Source organism: Polypterus senegalus, chromosome 2, assembly GCF_016835505.1.
Source record: "Polypterus senegalus isolate Bchr_013 chromosome 2, ASM1683550v1, whole genome shotgun sequence".
Lineage (NCBI taxonomy): Eukaryota > Metazoa > Chordata > Cladistia > Polypteriformes > Polypteridae > Polypterus > Polypterus senegalus.
In genome coordinates, this window is record NC_053155.1 from 319,554,266 (window position 1) to 319,578,600 (window position 24,335).

The 24,335-nt window shown below is 44.2% G+C and overlaps 1 protein-coding gene across 9 annotated transcripts in view; it reads right to left on the reverse strand.

Moving 5' to 3' along the window:
• Nucleotides 1-20,484, reverse strand: part of stxbp5l (syntaxin binding protein 5-like) — a 565,552-nt gene extending 545,068 nt beyond the window's left edge. For 5 of the 9 annotated variants that reach the window (XM_039745954.1, XM_039745952.1, XM_039745953.1 and 2 more), the window contains exon 1: nucleotides 19,574-20,483. In XM_039745954.1, coding sequence (XP_039601888.1) covers nucleotides 19,574-19,750 — 177 coding nt within the window. In that variant the 5' untranslated portion in view covers nucleotides 19,751-20,483. Of the gene's footprint in view, nucleotides 1-19,573 lie in introns of all 9 variants that reach the window. The other 4 variants (XM_039745949.1, XM_039745947.1, XM_039745945.1 and 1 more) reach the window with 1 other exon arrangement.
• Nucleotides 20,485-24,335: the final 3,851 nt, after the last annotated feature.

Sequence of the window (24,335 nt, forward strand, 5' to 3'; positions counted from 1 at the left end):
TGTGCCATCTGTTGGAATGCAAAATGCAATTCCTATGTCTCTGTTATGTGTTATAAGATTCATAAGAGCAGTGATAACATTTGTGATGCACCATCTGTTGGAATGACAGAGCAATAGCAACTGGACAGATACACAGACACACAGATTTTTCACCTTTTAATAAGGTGGGTACATTAACTTCTTCTCACTAAGGAATTGCTGTAACATTGAATTATTCATTGCTACAACGCCTGCTGTTTATTTACAGACTGGCCAGTTATTGCAACTGTTGTCTGCACTTTCTGCCGCGCGCCTTGCCTTGTCTCATCTCATCAATGCTAGTAACTTTTCCAAAAACTTTTGCAAACACTCAGCTACCTTTGTTCCTGTGTGGGCGAAAAAAAAACAAAAAAAAAAAAAAACGCAACAAATCTCTTCTAAAGGGAAAATAAAGCTTTAAAAATTCGCACATGGCTCCTCAGAGGGAACCAAAAAATAGAGGTTTTTATGGAGAAAAAATTCTATTGTAATTAACTCTCACACGGCAGTAAGAGCAGAACACGTGGCGCTTCTTACACTGCAACTAGGAGAATGACCAAGAATAATATCATCCACAGTTACACGTCCAATCGAGGTGAAACTGAGGTCTGCTTGTTCACAACCCTTCATTCATTCATTCATTCATTTTCTAAGCCTACACATTCCAATTAACAGCTTTGAGGAGAAAGAGACTATCATTGACATCAAGAACTATCTTAGCACAGGATACACGCCCATTATAATATTCATTCATTCATTCATTCATACATGAATGTAATGTCTATCTATCTATCTATCTATCTATCTATCTATCTATCTATCTATCTATCTATCTATCTATCGAGTATATAGTGCCTTTCATACTTTGAATTGCCCATTCATTGTATAAATGAAATAATTCCAGTTTGGGGTCCGGAAGGTTCCCAGCAGCCTTTGATGTACGATTGTGAACAGTTCTGAATTGGAACAGCAGCTAATTGCATTCTTTAATTATGAATGAATGAACGAATGAATGAACGAACTTTGTAATTCCACTTAACTCCATTTAGTCTCGACACGCTGACCAGACCTCTTGCCTGCTAGCAGCCCTTTGATTTTTTCCGTTTGCTGTTCTTTTTTTTTAATTTCCCCGGCGGTGGAATCGCAAAGAACGAGCACATCATGTGACTCGGTGACGCGGACGATTCCGTGTCCAACTCGAAGGAGCCGGCGAACAGCCAGCGGCGCTTGCACATGCGCTTTAAACATATACCTGCAACACGAAACGCGCCAAGGCCGTGACGCATGCGCTCAGACTCCAGTGTTGCGCTCCACCGAATCGATTCGTATGACGTCAGAAAGCACGCCTGTCCGGCTAATCGCCCATCACAAACAGCGACAGCTGAATGGCGAAAACACCGCAACCCGGCTGCCCGCCTGGACCCGCTCTGACGCTGCGTGGTTGTTCCATGAAGAATGTCGCTGTTTCCTGACAAGATTCCTTTCCCGTTCAGCGTTTTATCACGTGGACCTGTGCCTCAAGGAAGGCGCTATATAAAAGGAAGGCTTGACGTGTTCACGATTATTAACGGGCCTGGCGCTCCCTTCCTCGCCTTAGCGCGACTCTCAACTTTTTCACATGTTAACGCGCGCATCTCGCATGGCCGCCGCTCGTCCCCGCGCTGTATTATTTACTTATCATCAGCATTACTCATCGCATTTGTCTTCGGGGGGATATGAACGACGCAGCTCACTTATCATAAATGGCATATTAATGTGAGGAAGTTCATGAGAGAGAGTTGTGGCTTTATGATATTAGCATGCATTATTTATGCGATCCCAGTGTCTGGCAACTTATTATTTGTCTAATCCTATTTGGTGCTCATCCCCAGACATTTGGTCAGCTTTGCAACTGCTTTTTTCCGCGGTGCCGCCTTCGCTTGGCTCAATTATTTTTCAGCGTCTGGAGGCTCCTTCTGGCAGCAGGATAAACAAGCAAACAAACCAAAAAATAAAGAAGTCGTCGAGAGGGGCCTGCTGTCTCATCACATCGCCGGGGACCTGGCATCACATGGGGGCCACGTGGATCATCATGCGACTCTGAAGTGAAAGGCGCTATACAAATGAAACACTGAGTGATGACATCTTGTGTTGTAACAGTCAAACAAACAGATGGCTAAACAAGTCCTAGACGGGTGGCACAGAGGAATGTGCTGGCATCCATCACCAGGGACCTGGGATCAAACTTAAGCAGTTTACTCGCGTGTGCCATGTGCCACCCTGTTATTCTGAAAGGTATTTTTGATGATGTTTACTGTGAAAGGCGCTATATGAAACACTACTTGATGGTGCCCTGTGTATTACAGCAATAGACGAGCAAGCAGACTAAATACCTGGGGTCCCAGAGGGGTGGCACGGTGGGGTGTGTGGCCTCATGGCACCCCTGGGACTTGGCATCAAATCCAAGTCTTGTCATTTTCTGTGTGCAGTTTACACATGTGTCCCTTGTTGATTTGAAAGTCACTTCTTATAGTCTGGTCTGTGAAAGGCGCTTTATGAATCAGATGCTGATTGATGGTGTCCAGAAAATAAATAGGGGTGGCACAGAGGGGCATGTTGCATCATGGCTCCTGATGACCTGGGGCCCAGCCAGTGTCTTCCTACAACTTACATGTGTGCCCAATGTGCCATTCTGATACAATACAGTTTAGCCAGTGTTCTCAGTGAAAGGCGCTATATAAAGCATGACTTGATGGTGTCCCGTATGGTATGATGATAAACAAGCAAACAGTCCTAGAGGGGCTTAGGGACTTGGCACCAAATCCAAGCCGTGTCAGATTCTGTCTGCAGCTTACATGTGTACCCTGCTGGTCATCATGATGGTCTGTTCTGTGAAAGGCGCTATATAAACCAGATGCTGACCGATGGTGTCCTGTATTGTAAAACGATAAACAAGCAGATAAAGTTTAATGGTTGGCACAGTCAGGCATGCTGCCTCTTGGCTCCAGGTTGTGCTGTCTCATTACTTTAGGGACCTGACACCACATCTGAGCCTGGGTGCCCTGTGGCTCATCTTGTGACTTTGAAATGGAGTGTGCTCTGTGAAAGGCGCTATACAAGTCAAACATTGATTGATGGTGTCCTGTATCGTTAAAGGGCAAACCACCGAGTTGGCGCCCAGGCACTTTCTGTCTGCAGTTTGTATTTGTGTTTGGTGTTCCGTCTTGTTATTCTGAAATGTTTCTTGACAGTGTTCTCTGTGAAAGGCGCTATATAAAACACTGCTTATACCAGCAAACAGACTAAACTCATCCTAGATGAGCTGGCACAGTGGGGTTTATGTCTCGTGGCACCAGTGACATGTTTTTGTCTGCTGTTTACATGTGTAACCTGTGTGTCATTTTGTTAATTTGAAATTGATTTTTTGACAGTGTTGTCTGTGAAAGGCGCTATATAACAAGTACAAGCATAAATCAGCAAACAGACTAAAGAAGTCCTAGATGGGTGGCACGGTGGTATCTCTCTATCTCTTGGCACCAGGGTCCTGGCATCAAATCCATGCCTGGTCACTTTCTGTCTGCTGTTTCCATGATGTGTGCCCTGTGTGCCATCTTGTTGATTTGAAATTGATTTTCCACAGTGTTCTCTATGAAAGGCGCTCTCTATATAAAGCACTGCATGATGATGTCCTGCGTAGTACCAGCAAACAGACTGCGGTTTACACAAATGTGCCCCATTTTCATTGTGCTATTCTGAAATATGTTTTTGACAGTGTTGTCTGTGAAAGGCGCTATATAGAACACGGCCTAAATCAGCACAGAGACTAAACTAGTCCTAGAGGGGCTGGCACAGTGGGGTGGGTCTGTCTCTTGGCACCAGGGTCCTGGCACCAAATCCCTGCCTGGTCAATTTCTGTCTGCTGTTTCCACATGTGCCCCGTGTGTCATCTTGTTGATTTGAAATTGATTTTCTGACCGTGTCAAGTATGAAAGGCGCTATATAGAACATTGACTGATGGTCTCCTGTATTATACAAGCATTAACCAGCAAACAGAGTAAAGAAGGCCTAGAGGGGTGGCACAGTGGTGCCTCTATTTCTCTTGGCACCAGGGTCCTGGCATCAAATCCATGTCTGGTCACTTTCTGTCTGCAGTTTCCATGTGTGTTTGGTGTTCCGTCTTGTTATTCTGAAATGTTTCTTGACAGTGTTCTCTGTGAAAGGCACTATATAAATCAAACACTGCTTATATACCATTAACCAGCAAACAGACTAAACTCAGGCCTAGATGAGCTGGCACAGTGGGGTTTATGTCTCACTCGTGGCAAGTGACATGTTTTTGTCTGCTGTTTACATGGGATAACCTTGGTATTTTCAAAAATAGTTTTGACAGTGTTGTATGTCAAACTCCTATATAACAAGTACAAGCATAAATCAGCAAACAGACTAAAGAAGTCCTAGATGGGTGGCACGGTGGTATCTCTCTATCTCTTGGCACCAGGGTCCTGGCATCAAATCCATGCCTGGTCACTTTCTGTCTGCTGTTTCCATGATGTGTGCCCTGTGTGCCATCTTGTTGATTTGAAATTGATTTTCCACAGTGTTCTCTATGAAAGGCTCTCTCTATATAAAGCACTGCATGATGATGTCATCAAATCCAACCAGCAAACAGACTGTCTGCTATACACAAATGTGCCCCATTTTCATTGTGCTATTCTGAAATATGTTTTTGACAGTGTTGTCTGTGAAAGGCGCTATATAGAACACGGCCTAAATCAGCACAGAGACTAAACTAGTCCTAGAGGGGCTGGCACAGTGGGTGTGTGTCTGTCTCATGGACACAGCATCACTGGTGGCTCCAAGCACCCAGCGTCCAATCTAAGCCTGGTCAGTTTCTATTTGCAGTTTACTGTATGTGGGATCATCTTGGTATTTTTAAAAGTAGCCGTGCAAGTGTGAAAGGCGCTATATAAATCAAACACTGTTTGACGACCTCCTGTATTATACAAGCATTAACCAGCAAACAGAGTAAAGAAGGCCTAGAGGGGTGGCACAGTGGGGTGTGGGGCTCATGGAAACTCATTGCTCGTGGCAATAGGGAGCCTGGCAGTTTACGTGGGATCATCTTGATAGTGTCAAAAGTAGTGTGCGCTGTGAAAGGCGCTATATAAATCAAGCACTAATTGACGGCCTCCTGCGTTCTTCTGACAGGCAGACCCCAAACTGGCGCCTTGTGATGGACGGGTTCCTCATGTAGTGTCAGTGCCATCACCTGGCAGCCCCCTCTAGGTGGGATAAAGTGGTTAGGAAAATGTAGGGACAGACAGCATGGAGACTCTCACAAAACGAGAAGCCAAGACGACTTTGAAGGACGATCGTCGGTTACGTTAATTCACAGCCTTACTGGCCCGAGGTTCACTTTTTCACTTTGAATGTTTTCAGCCTCATCTCTAAAGATCAAAGTCCACCATAAAACACTTTGTGTGTGTTTGTTGTGCTAAAACAAGACCTCGGATTTGGTTACAAACTGCAAAGTGAAGCAGCAGCCGTCGCATTAAGAAAAATCAATTTTAAAACTCAATCATTTCTACACCCAAACGCTTTCAAAACGCCTGCTCCTGAGCAAAACACGGAATAATCGGCCGTTAAAGAGAAAAAGAAAAAAACGGTGAGCTGGCCGGCCAGTTGACCTACTCCACCAGGCTGCTGCTCTGACAGCCCACCCAGATGTGGGGGTCCGGGGTAGAGCATCCCCACCATTGCTGCGCCTCACAGGAGAGTCCGGGGTGGGTGGGGCTTTGATGAATCCTCAGAACAAACAGTAAAAGGGGTCAGGCCAGTTTATTAGGTACAACACCCCCCCACACACACACAAACACACACAAGTGTGGTGGTCTCCACCACAATGAAACACAAGCCCAACCCCACTTTCAGGTTGGGGCCTGCTGGATTTCCTCAGACCCCGGGCAGCCAAGCCCCAAACTCAACAGGCCAGGCTTTAGACCCACCCAGGACCCCAAAAACTTACTGTAAAAGTTCAAAGTCTTCAAATGTTGAGAGAAGCTAAAACGCAGTAATGTCCTCAAAGGAAGCTTGTTAGATTAGTTATAGCGCCTTTCACATTCTCAACATTAAGAGAATTAAGTAGCTTCAATAATAATACTGGAGGGCTACAGTTCAGCAACCCGATCGCTTTATCCGAATTTCTACAATGATTGTGTCGTCACATGAGGAGTCAGAGGTGGGCATGGATTCTGTGACGGGCTCACTTTGTAAGGTGCCTGCCTGTTCATACATCCCTAAAACAAGAGCCACAATGTCAGCCCTGGCGGGTCTGGTGACTTGGTGAGGGGCACAAAGGGAATTGACCACTAGGGGGCAGACCAAAGTGTGAGTAAGTCAGAATAAATGGAAGGAACTGCTCTAAGGCAGCATGGAATTGTGGGTAAGGCGTTGGGTGTGAGACCCCCAGGCTGGAGGTTCAGATCCTCTACTGACAGTGTGTGACCACAAGCAAGTCACTTCACCTGTCTGTGGAGAATTAAAAACAAAAGAAATGAAATCAATTATATATTTAAATATCATATGTCAATTTGGATAAGGGCAACAGGCAAAAATAAAACAAGTAATAAAAGAATAATTAAAAGGCGCTATATAATAAATTAAAGATATGAAAGGCACATTACAATAGGTACATACATGATAGATAGATAGATAGACAGATAGATAGATAGATGTGAAAGGCACTACTAGATAGATAGATAGATAGATGTGAAAGGCGCTATATAATAGATAGATAGATAGATAGATGTGAAAGGCGCTATATAATAGATAGATAGATAGATAGATGAAAGGCGCTATATAATAGATAGATAGATAGATAGGTAGATAGATAGATAGATAGATAGATACTTTATTAATCCCAAGGGGAAATTCACATAATCCAGCAGCAGTATACTGATACAAAGAAACAATATTAAATTAAATAGTAATAAAAATGAAAAAATGAAAATAAATAAATAAATAAATAAAAATTAAATTAAAATTAGCATTTACTCCCCCGGGTGGAATTGAAGAGTCGCATAGTGTGGGGGAGTCTGTCAGTGGAGCAGGACAGTAACAAAAGGTTATATAGCGCCCTGTATTGTAGAATACAAGTCAACACAGGTTCTGCATAAGCTATATTATTCACTAATGAGGCTTTGTCTGGAGTTTTGTGTGAAGATTTAGTCTCCATGTTAAAAACAGACAGAACAGAACTAGAGAAAGTCCTGAGGAGAGCCACTCGGCTGATTCAGGACCACGGAGAGCAATCAGTAAGAAAGCCATTTAGAGAAAGCGTCAAAGCCATTAATACGACGAACAGGGTGTCAGGTTATAAAGTGCCGTGTTGTGAGGGTTACAAGTCAAAGGAGGTCCTGCTTACACTTTTTAACACACTGGTGGGACCGTATCTGGAGTCCTGCGTGCAGATTTGGTCTCCATGTTACATAGCAGCACTAGAAAAAGTCCAGATAAGAGCCACTCAGCTGATTCAGGACGTCTCAAGACAGCAATGGAAGAAAAACTGAAGGAGTTAAGCCAAACACCAGGACCCTGGAGAACAACAGGAGAAACCATCATAATTTACAGCAATTAAATTGAGATAAAAAGATGACGTGACTCAAGTGTTTAATTATGGACGGGGTTTGTACTGAGGGTCTCTGCTGTGACGTTAAAATGCCTTCAGTGCTTTACACACCTGGACAGTGAACGTGCAAAAGTTTGGACAAAACAGCATGAGCACAGGATACGCTGAACCTCAAAGAACTTCAACTGTTTCAGTTGATGGTCCTCAGAGGATTTGGGTCCCCCTTTGTTCATCTGCACCCCTGCATCACAATGTGAAGCCCCCCACCCTTCACCCCTAATCTCATCATCTTGGATTTCTTCTGGCAGACTGAGCAGTCAAATCAAACGAAACCACATAAAAGGAAGGTGCTTTGCTTCGGTGGGTGCCTTCTGCTTGACCCGTAACTCTTCCATTAGGACATTTTTGCTAACCACACACTGCACTTTTGAAGAGCAGAACAGCCAAACAATTAGTGTGGTAATGCAGACAGCCAGCCATATTTAATGAAAGACTTAATTATACCGAGAACAAAGGTGACACGTTCAGCGTGTTAGCTTTTATGTAAATGATGCCATTTATGCGCTTAAAGTAACCAATCATCACGCTTCGTGATTCGAGTATTCCGCCGTGATTTTGACCACAAGCTCCGTGTCCTCCTTTCCATTTTTTCTATCATCTCACCAACATGAAGTGGTAGGTAAATTAAAATTACAGTTAAACATTAAACAGGATCCAAAGAATAAGACGTGTTGTATTGTGGCCGGCTGAACGGTGCGTTACTTAATATATACAGCACCCTGTAGTGCTGTGAGAAAGTATCTGCCCCCTGCCTAACCTCTTCTGTGTGACGATGCGGGTTGGTTTCGTGCTCCCGTCTTCTGTCTGGGAGCCCTTGAACCCGTCATCGTTGGTATCGTTACCGATGAGCTTAGCAGTGAGGCAACAACATAGCAAGGGGATGGTGCAAAAGTGTCAAGTGCTTTTATTAAACAATGTTCAAATTAAATAAGCCAATAAATAAATAATCCATAAAACGAGTGTGAAACGTGGAGGTTAAAACCAAATAGAAAAATCTTCTATAACCAAGGAGATTAAAACACAATCCAAAGCCCGGTATCTTTAACATGGCGTCTCTCCTGTTTCTCCCATTTGGGCCCCGCAACAGCTGACCTTTTCTCCGATCCCTGGCTTCGGTCGCTCACTCATCCCAGACTGAGACTTGGTTTCCTTGATGACCAGGACGCTCACGTCAAGGACTTCACCAACCAAGCCTCCCAACTCCCGCTGCCTTCACAGCCTTACGTGGCCTGTCGTCCTTCAACTGGTCACTCCAGCTCCTTAATCGCTCAGCTGGAGTGACCACTTCCTTCAGCCCCACCGAGTGTTGGCCAAACAGGCCCCTCATGGGCTCACCTCCCAGCTGCCTACCTGCGAGCCTCATCTCGCTCACTCGCTCGCTCGCACCGGCTCTCCTGCAACCTCTCTTTCCTTCTCCCTCTTTTTTTCCCTTTTTTTCCTAACCGACTCGATCGTCTATTTATCAAGAGGGCATGGCAGCTGTGGCAAATCAGCGGCCCCAGGAACAATCACAGATGCAGACAGTTTCCCACCTGGGCACTTAGGTGAGAAACGCCCACGTCACGAATCGTCCCGAGAACCACATCAGCCACACAACCACCATGCCCCCTCACCAGGCCGCGAGCGCGGTGATAATTTATCTAAAAGCAGCCCTTTTGTCGTGAGCTGTGGACCTTCTTACACCACACTCCGTCTCTGCAGATGTTACACGATGGGTGGCCTCGGCCCTTTAGACAGAATGGAATATTCGAGGAAGGCAACCTGCATGAGCACGCCATGCTGTTTTAAAATCAGAACTTTCTGTATTTAAGGAACAAAGTCAACCAACACTTCATGTTGACCCTCTGTGACAGTCCGGGTTGGCTCCTGCAGCCTTTCACAACCTGCACCCGAAACCGTCGATAACGAGACTGGGATGAGCCGGGTGATGAGGACACTTAACACACTGTTAATGAGAGGAGCTTTTATTGTAACCAATCCAAAAGGACCCCAAAAGTGCAAACCAGTGCTGTGTGCCCTCCATAGTAATTAAATAAATAAGTAACTCCAATAAAATCAGGAGTGCGTGTGAAGGTTCAAAGTCAACAAATAATCCAGTAAACATGGGCTCTGTCTGGTCTTATTAAAACCATAGCCAGCCTCAGTGCTCGTTCTCAATCTGCTCATCATATTAATTCCTCAGTCCGTCAACAGGAGAGGTCAACTCTCACCAGGGCCCGCACTCCTGGGGTCAATGCTGGGGTTACCCCAAGCCCTACTTGTGTCCCTCACTCACCACCATCTGTCTGCAACTGCAGGGACCCCACGAGCCCTGATCCGTCTCCTTCCTAGGTCAATCCTGCTCCCTGACCCTGGCCCTTCAAACCTGGCCATCCATCGAACAGCACGCAAGAGGAAAAAGTCCACAAGGGGAGATGAAATGAAATATGCTGATTTAGGACCATGGAGAGCGAATGAGGTGCAACCAGCCTGATTCAGATTTATACCTTTTTTAATATAAATTCATATATGATAAGGATTGGAATATAAAGAATAAGCTGTTTAATTTTGAAGATAATACCAAGATAGGTGGATTGGCACATAATTTAGAATCCGTTGAATCATCACAGAAGGACTTGAACAGCAGACAGGATTGAGCAGATTTGAGGATGATGACCTATAATGTCAGTAAATGTAAAGAATTATACAAAGGAAGTAAAAATGTGAGGTTTGATTACACAATGGGCAGTCGGAAAATCAAAAAAAACCCTTATGAGAAGGATTAAGGAGTCGTAGTGGACTCTAAGCTATCGACTTCCAGTGTTCAGACGCCATGAAGAAGGCTAACAGACTGTCAGGTTATATAGCGCCTTGATGTGTGGAGCACAAGTCACAGGAGGTTCTTCTCAAGCTTTATAACACACTGGTGAGGCCTCATCTAGAAAAAGATAGGTAAGTTTGCAGCAGATGATACCAAGCTAGGTGGGTTGATAGATAATCTCAAGTCCATTGAATCATCACAGAGAGACTTGGACAGCAGACAGGCTTGGGCAGATTTGTGGCAGATGAAGTTTATTGTCAGTAAATGTAAAGAATTACACATAGGAAGTAAAAATGTGAAGTTTGAATACACAAAGGGGGGTCAGAAAATTGAGAGTCCACCTCGTGAGAAGGATTTAGGAGTCATAGTGGACTCTAAGCTATCGACTTCCCAACAGTGCTCAGAAGCCATAAAGAAGGCTAACAGAGTGTCAGGTTATATAGCGCCTTGACGTGTGGAGTACAAGTCACAGGAGTTTCTGCTCAACCTTTATAATGCACTGGTGAGGCCTCATCTGGAGTCCTGTGTGCAGTTTTGGTCTCCAGGCTACAAAAAGGACATAACAGCACTAGAGAAGGTCCAGAGAAGAGCGACTAGGCTGATTCAGGACCACGGAGAGCGATCAGCGACAAAGCCTTTAAGAGAATAAATAGAAGGCTATTATGAAGGTTAATAGCATGCCAGGTTATATAACGCCTTGACACATGGAGTACAAATCACAGGAGGTTTATAACACACTGGTGAGGCCTCAACTGGAGTCCTGTGTGCAGTTTTGTTCCCCAGTATACAAAAAGGACAGAAGATCTCTAGAGAAAGTCCAGAGAAGAGTGACAAGGCTGATTCAGTACCATGAAGGCCATTAAGAAGGCTAATAGCATGCCCTGATGTGTGGATTACAAGTCAAAGAAGCTATACTTGAGGTATACAAAACACAAGTGAGACCCCGTCTGGTTTGTGGTGTGCAGAAAAACAAAAGAAAAAACAAAAGATAAAACACAAAGCAATACTTTGAGAAAGTCCAGAGAAGAGAGAGACCGGGCTAATTCAGAACTACAGACTGAGAGAGACGGAGTAGAATCCTTTTAGTTTAAAGAAACAAACATTAAGGGGTGACGTAACTGAAGAATTCAAAATCATAAAGGAAACGAATATAGTGGATCAAAACTGTCAAGAAAAACAAAGATAACGGCACAATTAAGAAAGTTCAGGGGAGGGCAGCTAGGATGATTCAGCACCATGGAGAGCAATCAGCGAGAACGCCGTTAATAGGAAAAGAGAAAGGCATTATGAGTTCTAGGCAATGGATGCTAGATTATATAGCGCTGTGATGAGTAGAGTACAAGTCAAGGGGGCTTATGCTTGGGGGTATATAACACCCTTCTGAGACCCCACCTGGAGAATGGGTTTCAGTTTAAGTCTTGGTATTACATTAAAGAGAAATCAGTTCTGGAGAAAGTGCAGAGGAGCGGCACAAAGCTGGTTCATGATTGAGGACAGACAGAGAGCTGGAGCTGAAAAGTTTCAGTTTGAGCCAACGGACATTAAGGGGTGACAAGCGTGGAGAGGACCGAATTCAAAGAGGACTTAGTAGAGTGGACCCCTTCATGAGAACACAGCGCCACAGTTGGAGGGAATTGCATGCAAATATTAGATGATGGAACAAGTGACCAGGAAGTGTTGTTAGACAATAAGACTTGTGGGTCCCTAAAAACTCAGCTTGATGTTATTCTGTAGAATTCAGGTGGAATGGGATTTGTGAACTTTTTGACCTGAATGTACTGTTTTTCTCCAAATTGTTCAACATTTCGAATTTACTAATTTACTAATAAAGCATGCGTGGTGGTCTGTTTTGGCCTCCATTTTTCCTGCCACCATTATTTCTAGTCCTCAGCTCATGTCCACCATGTTGAAGGGTGATGGATGGTCTCAGTTTGCCTGTCAGCCCCTGTCTACATACCTGACCTCGACTTATGAAACATTGGTGGCTTCCAGCTTGCTAAGAAAAATAAAAAATATACAATAACAGGTGTTCCTGTGATTTAACCCTTACTATACTAACATGCAGGTGGCACAGTGGTAGCACTACTGCCTCGCAGTAAGGAAACCAGGGTTCACTTCCCGGGTCATCCCTGTGTGGATGCATGTTCTCCCCGTGTCTTTGTGGGTTTGCTCCCACAGTCCAAAAATATGCAGGTTAGGTGCATTGGCGATCCTAAATTGTCCCGTGTGTGTGTGTGCCCTGCGGTGGGCTGGCACCCTGCCCGAGATTTTTTCATGCCTTGTGCCCTGTGTTGGCTGTGTTTGGCTCCGGCAGACCCCCGTGACCCTGTGTTAGTATATAGGGGGTTGGAGAATGACTGACTGACTATACTAACATGCACTAAGATATAATGTTTATTTTCAAATATACTCAGGATTCTCTTTGAATATATGCAAATCATCAACTTTAAGAATATACAGTATGTTTCTGTTAAGCCGAAATAGATTATGCTTATGCTTCATAGCACACTAGTGGGACCTCATCTGGAGTTCTGTGTGTGGTTTTGGTCTCCATGTTATAAAAAGTCACAGCAACTTTAGAAAAGGTCCAAAGGGGAGAGCAAGTAGGCTGATTCAGGACCATGGAGAGCTATTACGAAGGCTACTAGGATGTGGGGTGATATAACGCCCTGATGTGGAGAGTACAAGTCAAAGCAGGTTATCTTCAGGTTATTCAGTTCACTGGTGAGAGCTCATCTGGAGTTTTGTGTGAAGATTTAGTCTCCATGTTAAAAACAGACAGAGCAGCACTAGAGAAAGTCCTGAGGAGAGTAACTCGACTAACTCAGGACCACGGAGAGCAATCAGTAAGAAAACCATTTAGCGAAAGCGTGAAAGCCATGAATAAGACGAACAGGGTGGCAGGTTAAAAAGTGCCCTGATGTAAGGGTTACAAGTGAAAGGAGGTCCTGCTTACACTTTTTAACACACTGGTGGGACCGTATCTGGAGTCCTGTGTGCAGATTTGGTCTCCATGTTACATAGCAGCACTAGAAAAAGTCAGGATAAGAGCGACTCGGCTGATTCAGGACGTCTCAAGACAGCAATGGAGGAAAAACTGAAGGAGTTCAGCCAAACGCCAGAACCCTAGAGAACAACTGGGGAGAAACCATCATAATTTACAACAATTAAATCGAGATAAAAAGATACACTGGACACTGGTGGGACCTCATCTGGAGACCTGTGTGCAGATTTGGTCTCCATGTTACAAAAAAAGCATAGCAGCACTAGAAATAGTCCAGAGAAGAGCAACATCATTAAGAAGGTTCAAAGGATGTGTGGTTATATAGCGCCCTGCTGTGGAGAGTACAAGTCAAAGCAGGTTATCTTCAGGTTATTCAGTTCACTGGTGAGAGCTCATCTGGAGTTTTGTGTGCAGTTTTAGTGTCCATGTTAAAAACAGACAGAGCAGCACTAGAGAAAGTCCTGAGGAGAGCAACTCGGCTGATTGAGGGTCATGGGGAATGACTGAGGAGGAAAGACTGAAGGAGTTGAACTTTTGAGATGACATGACTGAGGCCTTCAAAACTGGGAATAAAATTAGTATGGTGGTTCCCGGCTGTCACCAAAAAGACAGACTGCTGGAGAAAGTCCAGAGAAGAGCAGCTAAGGTGGTTGAGGTCCACAGAGCGAGAGCGATCAGTGAGAAAGCCATTAGAAAGTCTAGGATGTTGGGTTATATATCGCCATGATATGTAGAGCATAGAGTACAAATCAATGGAGGTTATCATCGAGTAGAATTTAGGCCGCACCTGGGAAGGCTATGCAGTTTGGGTCTCTCTGGTACAAGAAAAGACAAAGCAGCAATAAGAGAAAGTAGAGAGGAGAGCAACTGGGATGATTTAGGACCATGGAGGACAACCAGTAAGAAATCCTTTTAGAGAAGGTGAGAAGGCCATTAAGGTGGCTAATGGTATGTTAGGTTATATAGCGCCCTGTACTGTAGAATACAAGTCAACACAGGATCTGCATAAGCTATATCATTCACTAATGAGGCCTCGTCTGGAGTTCTGTTTGAAGTTTTTGGTCTCCATATTTCAGAAGAGATGCTGGAGAAAGTACAAATATGGGAAAGAGAGAGAGAGAGAGAGACTAAGCTGCTTCAGGACCATGGAGAGCATTCAATGAGCTAGCTGGAAGGCACCAACCCAAAGAAGATCTGACTAAGGATTACAGAATCCGGCTGCATTTTGGGCTCCAGTTCTTGTCATTTTTGTTTTTAATGTTTTAAGGCTAGTTTCGGTGGGTGAGAAGATTCCACCAGAGTCACTTTTGCCATAACAAGGAGCCATTCAGGCTGGCACAATATCTCAAAACATTGCAAGACCTGCTCAGCACACACAATGAAGAATTTCACAGGACTCTGCAGTCGTGAGGACAATAACCCTATAAACCTAAAATACAATTCAGAGTTACAGAGAAACGAAGAATATCCAGTTCACTGTGTAGGAGCCAACCCTGGATTGGCTGCCAGTCTATTGCTTGGCATGCCCACCTACACAGTGTGAATAATTAACATAACCTGTATGCTTTTGGGATATGAGAGGAAAACTCACACAGACAGACTCCACACAGATGGTAAGCTTGCACAGCATGCTGGGTCTGTGAGGCAGAAGCTCTAACCAAAGTGCCACCCTTAAGACATGGTCACCACAGATCTTTATTTCATAGTTCATAAAGGAATTACAAAATAAGTAACGTTGGTACTATAAGGAGAGCACACCTCCCTTACTTATTAATCTTTGCTGAAATGTGAGACCAGAGAATATCTGAGCCTTCCTAATTTAATTGTGTTCACTGTTTATCTACCTGTTAAAAATATCAAAACCAGAAAAAAAAGAAAACTCAGGACATGGCCCGTGTGGGACATTCTGGTATCCAGCAACAGAACAACCGACCGACTGCAGCATAGCGAGCAAGTCAGGAAAGGACTGTGACATCACACCAGTAAAGTGATTCTGCCTCACTAAATCGTGTGTGCCACCAGGGCCACCCTTGTGACATTGGGGCCAATCAGCAGCCTGTGTCATCAGCCATCTTGGAGCCCACAGACCACTTCTGATCTTCTGTGAGTGATGACCGATGAGAAGGTGGGGGAAATAAAAAGAGAGGAAATTTATGAGACCTGAACTTCTGGGGGCTCAGTGTGTGCTTGGTTTGTGATATGAAACTATGGAGAAAACAACACGTCATGGTGTATAGAAAGAAAGAAAGAAAGAAAGAAAGAAAGAAAGAAAGAAAGAAAGAAAGGCGTGATAGATAGATAGATAGATAGATAGATAGATAGATAGATAGATACTGTAGATAGATAGATAGATAGATAGATAGATAGATAGATAGATAGATAGATAGATAGATAGATAGATAGATAGATAGATAGATAGATAGATGTGAAAGGCATTATATCTCAGATAGACACACCCTGGAGATGTCAGTTTCCCGTTCATATTATCGGACCCTCAAGATGTTCCCCTCCTTGTGACGTCACCTGGCTCCCCCAGTCCGTTCAGGCACATTATAAATGTTTTGATTTTCTCTGCTCTCACATTAATATTTCAGGTCCAAAGTCGTCTTCTTCTCCTCCTGCCAGTTTCTTGTGTCACTGCAGAGCTGCAGATTCTGCGCTCGACTGTGAAATGTGATATTCAGTTCAAACATCGAGACCCTCGACATGCAAGTCAGAGTTTTTCCTCTTGAGCTCTCATTATCTATGGTGCAGCATCTGTCAATTTCATAGCACCTTCACGTCTCCTATAGTGCATTTCTCTTATATAGTGCCTTCAATAGCTCTCGTTCATATAGTGCCTTTACCTAATATTTAAGCTCTTGCCACCTTTCCTGTACAGTACGTATGATGCCATTCCCATCAGTCTGTCTGTCTGTCTCCCTTTTTTCTTTGTATTTTGCCGTTTACTGATCTCCCATCGACTGCCTTTCTTATGTGTGTTTATTTCATATATATATATTCGATGATATTCTGCCTTCATATTTTGCCTTTCACGCACACACACACACACTCGCATAAGCAGCGCCTTTCATACTGACTGGTGTTAACTTCATGAAGTGCCTTTATCTGTTATGCTGTATAAGGTCTGTAACAGGCATCTCTTTTCAGTTTTCTTTTTTAGTTCATATATTTTCTTTAATGTGTCTGTCTCACAATTTGTTCCATATAGAGCATTTGATCTGTTTATCTTTTATATCGTGCATTTCATGTCAATTTATTTAATATAGTGCCTTTCACGTGTCAATCTACCTGAGCATCTCTAAGCTATTGTTATTCATTTGACTGTAATTGTAATATAACTGGAATGAAGGTCTGAAGAACACAATGAAAAAAAAAATATATAAAAAGAATCTAACATATAGTGCCTTTCATGCTTATCTGCCATTCTGTTAGTTATATAGCACCTTTCACGTGTGAATATTATATAGTGCTGCTCCATTATATGGCACATATTGTCTTTCACGTCCTCCTATTTGTCATGTGTTGCCTTTTGCGGCTCTCTGTCAGTTTATTTATTACTTATTGTCTTTCAAATCCATCTGTTAATGAATAAGTTACATATTATCATTTATATCTGTCTGTTTATTACACAGTGCCTAATTATCTGTCAATCTATTTATTATATAATGTCTTTTATATTTATACATAGATTAGTGGTTTTCATATCTTTTTGTCAGTCTATTTATATTTTATATCTATTTATTATACAGAGACTTTCCAATCTATCTGTCAGTTTTTCTATTATATAGTGCCTTTCATTTCTATTGCTCCATCTATATATTATATATTGCACTTCACATCTTTCTATTTATTACATATCCTCTTTCATATATAGTTCCTTTCACTTCCATCTGTCCATCTCTGTATTACATGTTGAATTTCGCATCTTTCTTTTTCATATGTATCTATTATATAGCGCCTTTCGTAACTCGCTGTCTTTCAATCTCTAAATAACTAATTGTATCTTGTATCTTTGTATTTATTTAATATTTCCTTTCATATTTATCTATTAGATAGTGTCTTTCATATCTGTCTCACAAGCTTTATAACATGAAGTGCGTTTCACATCTTTCTCTCCACGTGTATATTATATAGGGAGTTTCGTACCTTTTTAGCTATTACATAGTGTTTTCATATGTATTTATTATATAGCGCCTTTCATATCTGTCTGTCAATCAATAATGAATATTTTATTTCGTGTCTCTGTGTTTATTATATAAAGTCTTTCATATGTTTCTATTATATAGTGCCTGCATATCTATCTCTCAGTCTGTATATGGCTTAGTGTCTTTCATAGCTATATCTCTCTGTTAATACATTACATACTGTATTTGATATCCATTTATTTCATAGTGCCTTCCACGCCTGTCTGTCAAGCTACACATGATAGAGTGTCTTTTATATAGCGCCTTTTCTACTCATCTGTCCATATCCTTCATCTGCGTGTGTGCCCAACCAACACGTCAAAGCTCCGCCCCTTCCTGTCCCTCCGTCGGCCCGTCCGTTTTCTGGGGCTGCAGCCCGCCCGTGCCGCCAGTCCTCCTGTGTGTCGCGCGAGTGGAGCAGCAGGTCCCCAGCAGTCGCACCTGCGGCTCCAGGAGGCGCTTGAGAAGCCCGGGACTGAAAGCGGGTATTGCGCGTGCGTGTGGCGAGACAACGGGCGTTTGAGGAAGTGCACGCCGTGCTGGCGATGCTCGCTCGCTGGCACCGAGAGGGCGGTCAGGGTTGGGACCTTCTAACTTTACGCAACCGTCACCCTCATGCAGTTCGTTTCATGTTCAGAACTGGGCAAATTTAAAGAAAGCCTCTTGACGTGTTCGCTTTTCTGGAGACCCCGACTGGACTGCTGCATTCAGCGCTGCGCGCCTCGGCGGTGGCGGGCTGTCAAATCGCTGATTGTGAAGCTCCAGTGCTGAACTCCGCGGTGTTCTCAGAGGTGCCTTGTCGCTCCGTCCTACGGGACTCCTGAAGTGGAGTGACAACAAACATACTGACTCATGGGGGCAGGAGGGTGGATAATGTTGTATGTACGCACGGCGCCGCAACCGTAATAAAACTGAAGTGTATGCGGAGAAGCCCGGCTGCCGAACTTACTGAACGGGTTATAAACAAAGAATCGATAAATGTACCGCTCCTTATGGAATGAATATGAGTTTAATAATCGACTGGAGTCTGAACGGCTGTGCACGGCAAGTCCAAATCGTCTACGAGCACAGCAGAAAGTCGATGAAAGGCGCCCATCTAATGGACGCTTCCTGACGGCGAGCCGCCGTATTATTGTGCGCTGATGTAACGTTCGCCTGACTGCCGTTCAGTTTCCTGGTTTAAAGGTTACTGTTGTTTCTGAGAAAAGGACTGCAGATGAAGTGGACTGGAGTGGTGCCCAGTCGCGAGATTTAAACACCTCGATTTAACACAACGCGCGTGAAAGGCTGACAGCCCCGACTTGGAAGCGACGCTTGTTGCAAAATGAAGCCCACTCGTGTCGACAACTGTGCCAACACCTTACGTCGATTGAAGAATTTACGAGTTAAGAGCTTTCTTGGACTACCCGTTACATTACGAGCCCCTGCGGGCACATGTGTTCATCGCGTGTACTTCTGTGTCAATGGGCAGAATGCGGTTGGGTTTAAAAATGGAGTACGGTCGCCTGACGGTCTGTCATCTGGCAGCCCGGCACTATCCCAAAATATAAACCTCCTGCAATTTCCGTGCACACCAGTCTCCTTGCTTTGGTGTGATCAATAAAAAATGTCTGCAAAACACACCGATTTTTTTGTCTTAGCCTTGCCAGATAAAGGGGCCAGGGGCGTTGCTAACCTTACAGCCGCTCCATCTATCTGGTGATCTGTTCATCCATTCATCCCCTGGAAGTTTCAGGATGCATTCTATCACTTCATTCGTGCGGAAAGCAGAGCGCCAGCCCCTTCATGTACAGAGTACCCCACACATGGCAGCGCCGCTCAGTGCCACCTCACTTGGGCACCGGGAAACAAAGAGTGTCTCGGAGACTTGCGGTCGAGAACAAACGAGCCCGACTTACCTTACAGATCTGGAAAAGCTCCGAAGTGAGGGTCTCTTGGATTTCGATCTCTCGAGCAGCTACTCCTCCTGCAGAGGCTACGATGGTCCCACCTGGGCATACTGGAGCTCCCCCGGAGCTGACTGGAGACGAGGCAGAGAAGCCGTCTAATACCTTCCAAATATTGAACTTCTTCATTTTGGAGAATTGAATGCAGAGAAATTACATTTATGCTGATCCACTTGAATGAGAAAGAAAAAGGAAAAAAAAGGCAGCGTCCTTTTTTAAGATTTTTATTCTGTGTCTTTCCTCTAGGACCCTTTAATTTAGGTGTAGTTAAGAAAGTACCAAAAGAAGATCATTTTGTATGCGCAAAATACACGGGACGCGCACTAAACAGAGTGCAAGAAAAAAAAATGGAAAATCGACAGATGGATGTATATGTATAGGGTTAAGTCAAAGAAGAAAAACGTGCCGCCCTTGTTTAAAGATTTAAATCATGAAACTTCTTCATTTTCTTTGCATGAAAATCGATCCATCGATCATCACAATAGAAAAAGATCATTAATTAAATCAATAAAAAATAAAATAAAAATACTGGCCAAACGTGCCCGATCCTTCTTTTCCAATAATATATCACCAAAGAGCAGGCGAAAATGCAACGCTATTAATAATTAATTGAATGTTAATAGCAGACAGCTGAATGCTCGTGCCTCACTTTTTCATCGTTCATGATTTCATAAATCAAGGTGTCGGATCACACTGCTCCCGGGAGCTGACGGCTTTTATTTGGACTTGCTCGTGTAGGAATGAGGCTTGCGGGGACTTCGAATCAGCTTGCTCTGATTTTTTTTTTCCTCCGAGTGGACCCCGCACCGCGCTCGCTGGCTCTGCTCGTTCTTTGCCGTGCCTGCAGTGAATGCGATCCGCTCTCCGTGGTGCTGAAAGCAAAAGCGCACGCTCCGCCTCTCGCTCTCTCCATTCGCCCCACCCACCACTTGGAGCTGGATGGCTGATTTCTTTCCTGATTGCGAAGTGTGGTCACCAATAGAATCCTCCTAACGGTGGGTCCTGCCTCGCGTGAAGGCCCGCCTCATTTCCCGTTTGAGAGCGTGCGCAGTTTTGTTTGGCACGTCAGCTATCCTATAATAGTTGAGCCTGCGGAGGTGCCAGGCAACAAACTCCGCCTTTACCGACTTAGGACGGCGTTACTCCAACATAATAAACAGCCCGGCTTGTTTTGAAGTGAACGGGTGAGGAAATACCGGAGAGAGCCTCTGTTAGCGGTTACTTTTACTTTGGCGACTTTTCTTAAGCCCTACCGGGGAAAAACAAATTAAAGAGATGCAGCGCCGCCAAGGGATGAAAGATATAACTGCAAAAAATGAAGGAAGTGCTGCTAAGGCAACTTGGATAATAAAATTATGGGCAGTGTTTAAAAATATAATAATACAAAAATAATCAGTGATGGAAACGTTATATAAACTTCAATGGGTATTCAATGAATACATATGCTAATTACTCTCTCTCTTTCTATATTTCTATAGCTTTACAACCTATCTAAGCTGAAATCAGTGTCGACCTCAGTGTTTACATTTGCAGGGCACCATACAATGCGTGGGGGCACTGCCATATGCCTTTTGGGATGGGATTCGGAGAAGCAGTGTTATTGTGTGTGATGCACCATCTGCTGGAATGAAACATGCAACGCATTTAAAAATGTTGGTGATGTGCCATCTTTGGGAATGACAAATGCAAAGCTTATGTCTGTTATATGGCATTTGGTAAGGGATTTGCAAAGGCAGTGTTATTGGTTCTGATGCACTATCTGTTAGAATGATAATTACAATACATTTAAAAACGTTGGTGATGTGCTATCTTTGGGAATGGCAAATGCAATTTGCATATCTTTTATATGCCATACGGAATGGGATTCTTAAAAGCAGTGTTATTATTTCAGATGCACCATCTGTTAGAATGATAAATACAATACATTTTATTCCTAAAAATGTTTGTGATGTGCCATCTTTTGGAAAGACAGAGATATAGCAATCAGACATAACACACAGACCGAGAGACATGCATCCTTTTATTAAAGTATATATATATATACACTCACCTAAAGGATTATTAGGAACACCTGTTCAATTTCTCATTAATGTAATTATCTAATCAACCAATCACATGGCAGTTGTTTCAGTGCATTTAGGGGTGTGGTCCTGGTCAAGACAATCTCCTGAACTCCAAACTGAATGTCAGAATGGCAAAGAAAGGTGATTTAAGCAATTTGGAGCGTGGCATGGTTGTTGGTGCCAGACGGGCCGGTCTGAGTATTTCACAATCTGCTCAGTTACTGGGATTTTCACGCACAACCATTTCTAGGGTTTACAAAGAATGGTGTGAAAAGGGAAAAACATCCAGTATGTGGCAGTCCTGTGGGCGAAAATGCCTTGTTGATGCTAGAGGTCAGAGGAGAATGAATGGGCCGACTGATTCAAGCTGATAGAAGAGCAACTTTGACTGAAATAACCACTCGTTACAACCGAGGTATGCAGCAAAGCATTTGTGAAGCCACAACACGCACAACCTTGAGGTGGATGGGCTACAACAGCAGAAGACCCCACCGGGTACCACTCATCTCCACTACAAATAGGAAAAAGAGGCTACAATTTGCACGAGCTCACCAAACTTGGACAGTTGAAGACTGGAAAAATGTTGCCTGGTCTGATGAGTCTCGATTTCTGTTGAGACATTCAAATGGTAGAGTAAACAGAATGAGAACATGGCTCCATCATGCCTTGTTACCACTGTGCAGGCTGGTGGTGGTGGTGTAATGGTGTGGGGGATGTTTTCTTGGCACACTTTAGGCCCCTTAGTGCCAATTGGGCATCGTTTAAATGCCACGGGCTACCTGAGCATTGTTTCAGTCCATCCCTTCATGACCACCATGTACCCATCCTCTGATGGCTACTTCCAGCAGGATAATGCACCATGTCACAAAGCTCGAATCATTTCAAATTGGTTTCTTGAACATGACAATGAGTTCACTGTACTAAAATGGCCCCACAGTCACCAGATCTCAACCCAATAGAGCATCTTTGGGATGTGGTGGAACGGGAGCTTCGTGCCCTGGATGTGCATCCCACAAATCTCCATCAACTGCAAGATGCTATCCTATCAATATGGGCCAACATTTGTAAAGAATGCTTTCAGCACCTTGTTGAATCAATGCCACGTAGAATGAAGGCAGTTCTGAAGGTCAAACACCGTATTAGTATGGTGGTCCTAATAATCCTTTAGGTGAGTGTAAATACATATACATATATATATATGGGTGTATATATATTTTAACATATTTATATATGGAAGTGAAAGTCTGTGGTACAGTTTGAATATTTGTAGCTAGAGATCCACAGAGGGAGATAATGAGTCACGTATCTTAAAATATTATATTTCATCAGACTGCCGGTCGCCTTACCCGGCTGGGATGCCTGTTTACTCGAAGGACCGGAGGCACAGATCGTGAACGGGGCACTGTCTCCCCGAGATCGCTAGATGGCACCCCACTTGGGTTGCTGCAGTGACCCAGATTCCCTCAGGGTCTTCATGGGAGATGGAGTCCTGCTACTCAGCCCTGTTGGGTTCCGTTGGTGCCACCAGGGGGTGCTGCAGGGACTGTGGAGTCCTGATTCATTGGGCGTCCGCCTCACCCAGGAGTGCTTCCGGACCAGGCTAATGGTGCAAGATGAAAGAAGCCAGTGTCCTGGGTCTTCCCCGTGGCCTTCTCCCAGTGGGGCATGCGCAGAACACCCCACCAGGGGGGCGTCCAGGGGGCGTCCTGACCAGATGCCTGAACCACCTCAACTGACTCCTCTACTCCGAGTCTCTCCCTGATAAGTGAACTCCTCACCCTGTCTCATTTCGGCCGCTTGTATGCGCGATCTTGCTCTTTCGGTCACTACCCAAAGCTCGTGGCCATAGGTGAGGGTAGAAACGCGGATCGACTGGTAAATCGACAGCCTCACCTTTTGGCTCAGCTCTCTCTTCACCACGACGGACCGTTGCAGAGCCTGCGTTACCGCGGATGCCGCACCGATCCATCTGTCGACCTCCCGCTCCATTCTTCCCTCATTCGTGAACAAGACCCCGAGATACTTGAACTCCTCCACTTGAGGCAGTAATGTGTTCCCAACCCGGAGAGAGCATTCCACCCTTTTCCAGCTAAGAACCATGGTCTCGGATTTAGAGGTGCTGACTCTCATCCCCACATCAGATATTTGAAATATTAAAGTGTGTGCTTCAGGTGACATGTTTCAAGTCTAAATATTCTTGGTGGCAACAGAAATTTGTCATTTTTTCCCCCTCTGATGGAGATCCATAGTGGGCAAGTAAAGGATAACAAATCAACAATCGCAACAACTCCATAATCACTGACCTTGAAATGGTCTGAAATGACACCCCACTTGCATCTTTTTGAAATCTGGGAGTAGCTCTTGGAGGACAAGAACCTCTGGTAATGAATCAGGTATCAAAAATATCATCTTGGTGATCAGCAACCTCAAAAAAGCAGAGAACGACCCTCCACAGGCCTCTGTTGCTGTCCCCGTTTCTTAAAGTTTTGTGACGCAGACACCGGGAGAACATGCAGACCCCACACAGATGGTGGGACTGGGACATGAACCCTTGGTCCTGCCTTGGAGGGGGGCAGCAGCAGGAGGTGGACCCCTGGAGTTGTGCATCTTCAAGTCCCTATGATCATTTTAGCTGAAGACCCCTATTGGTC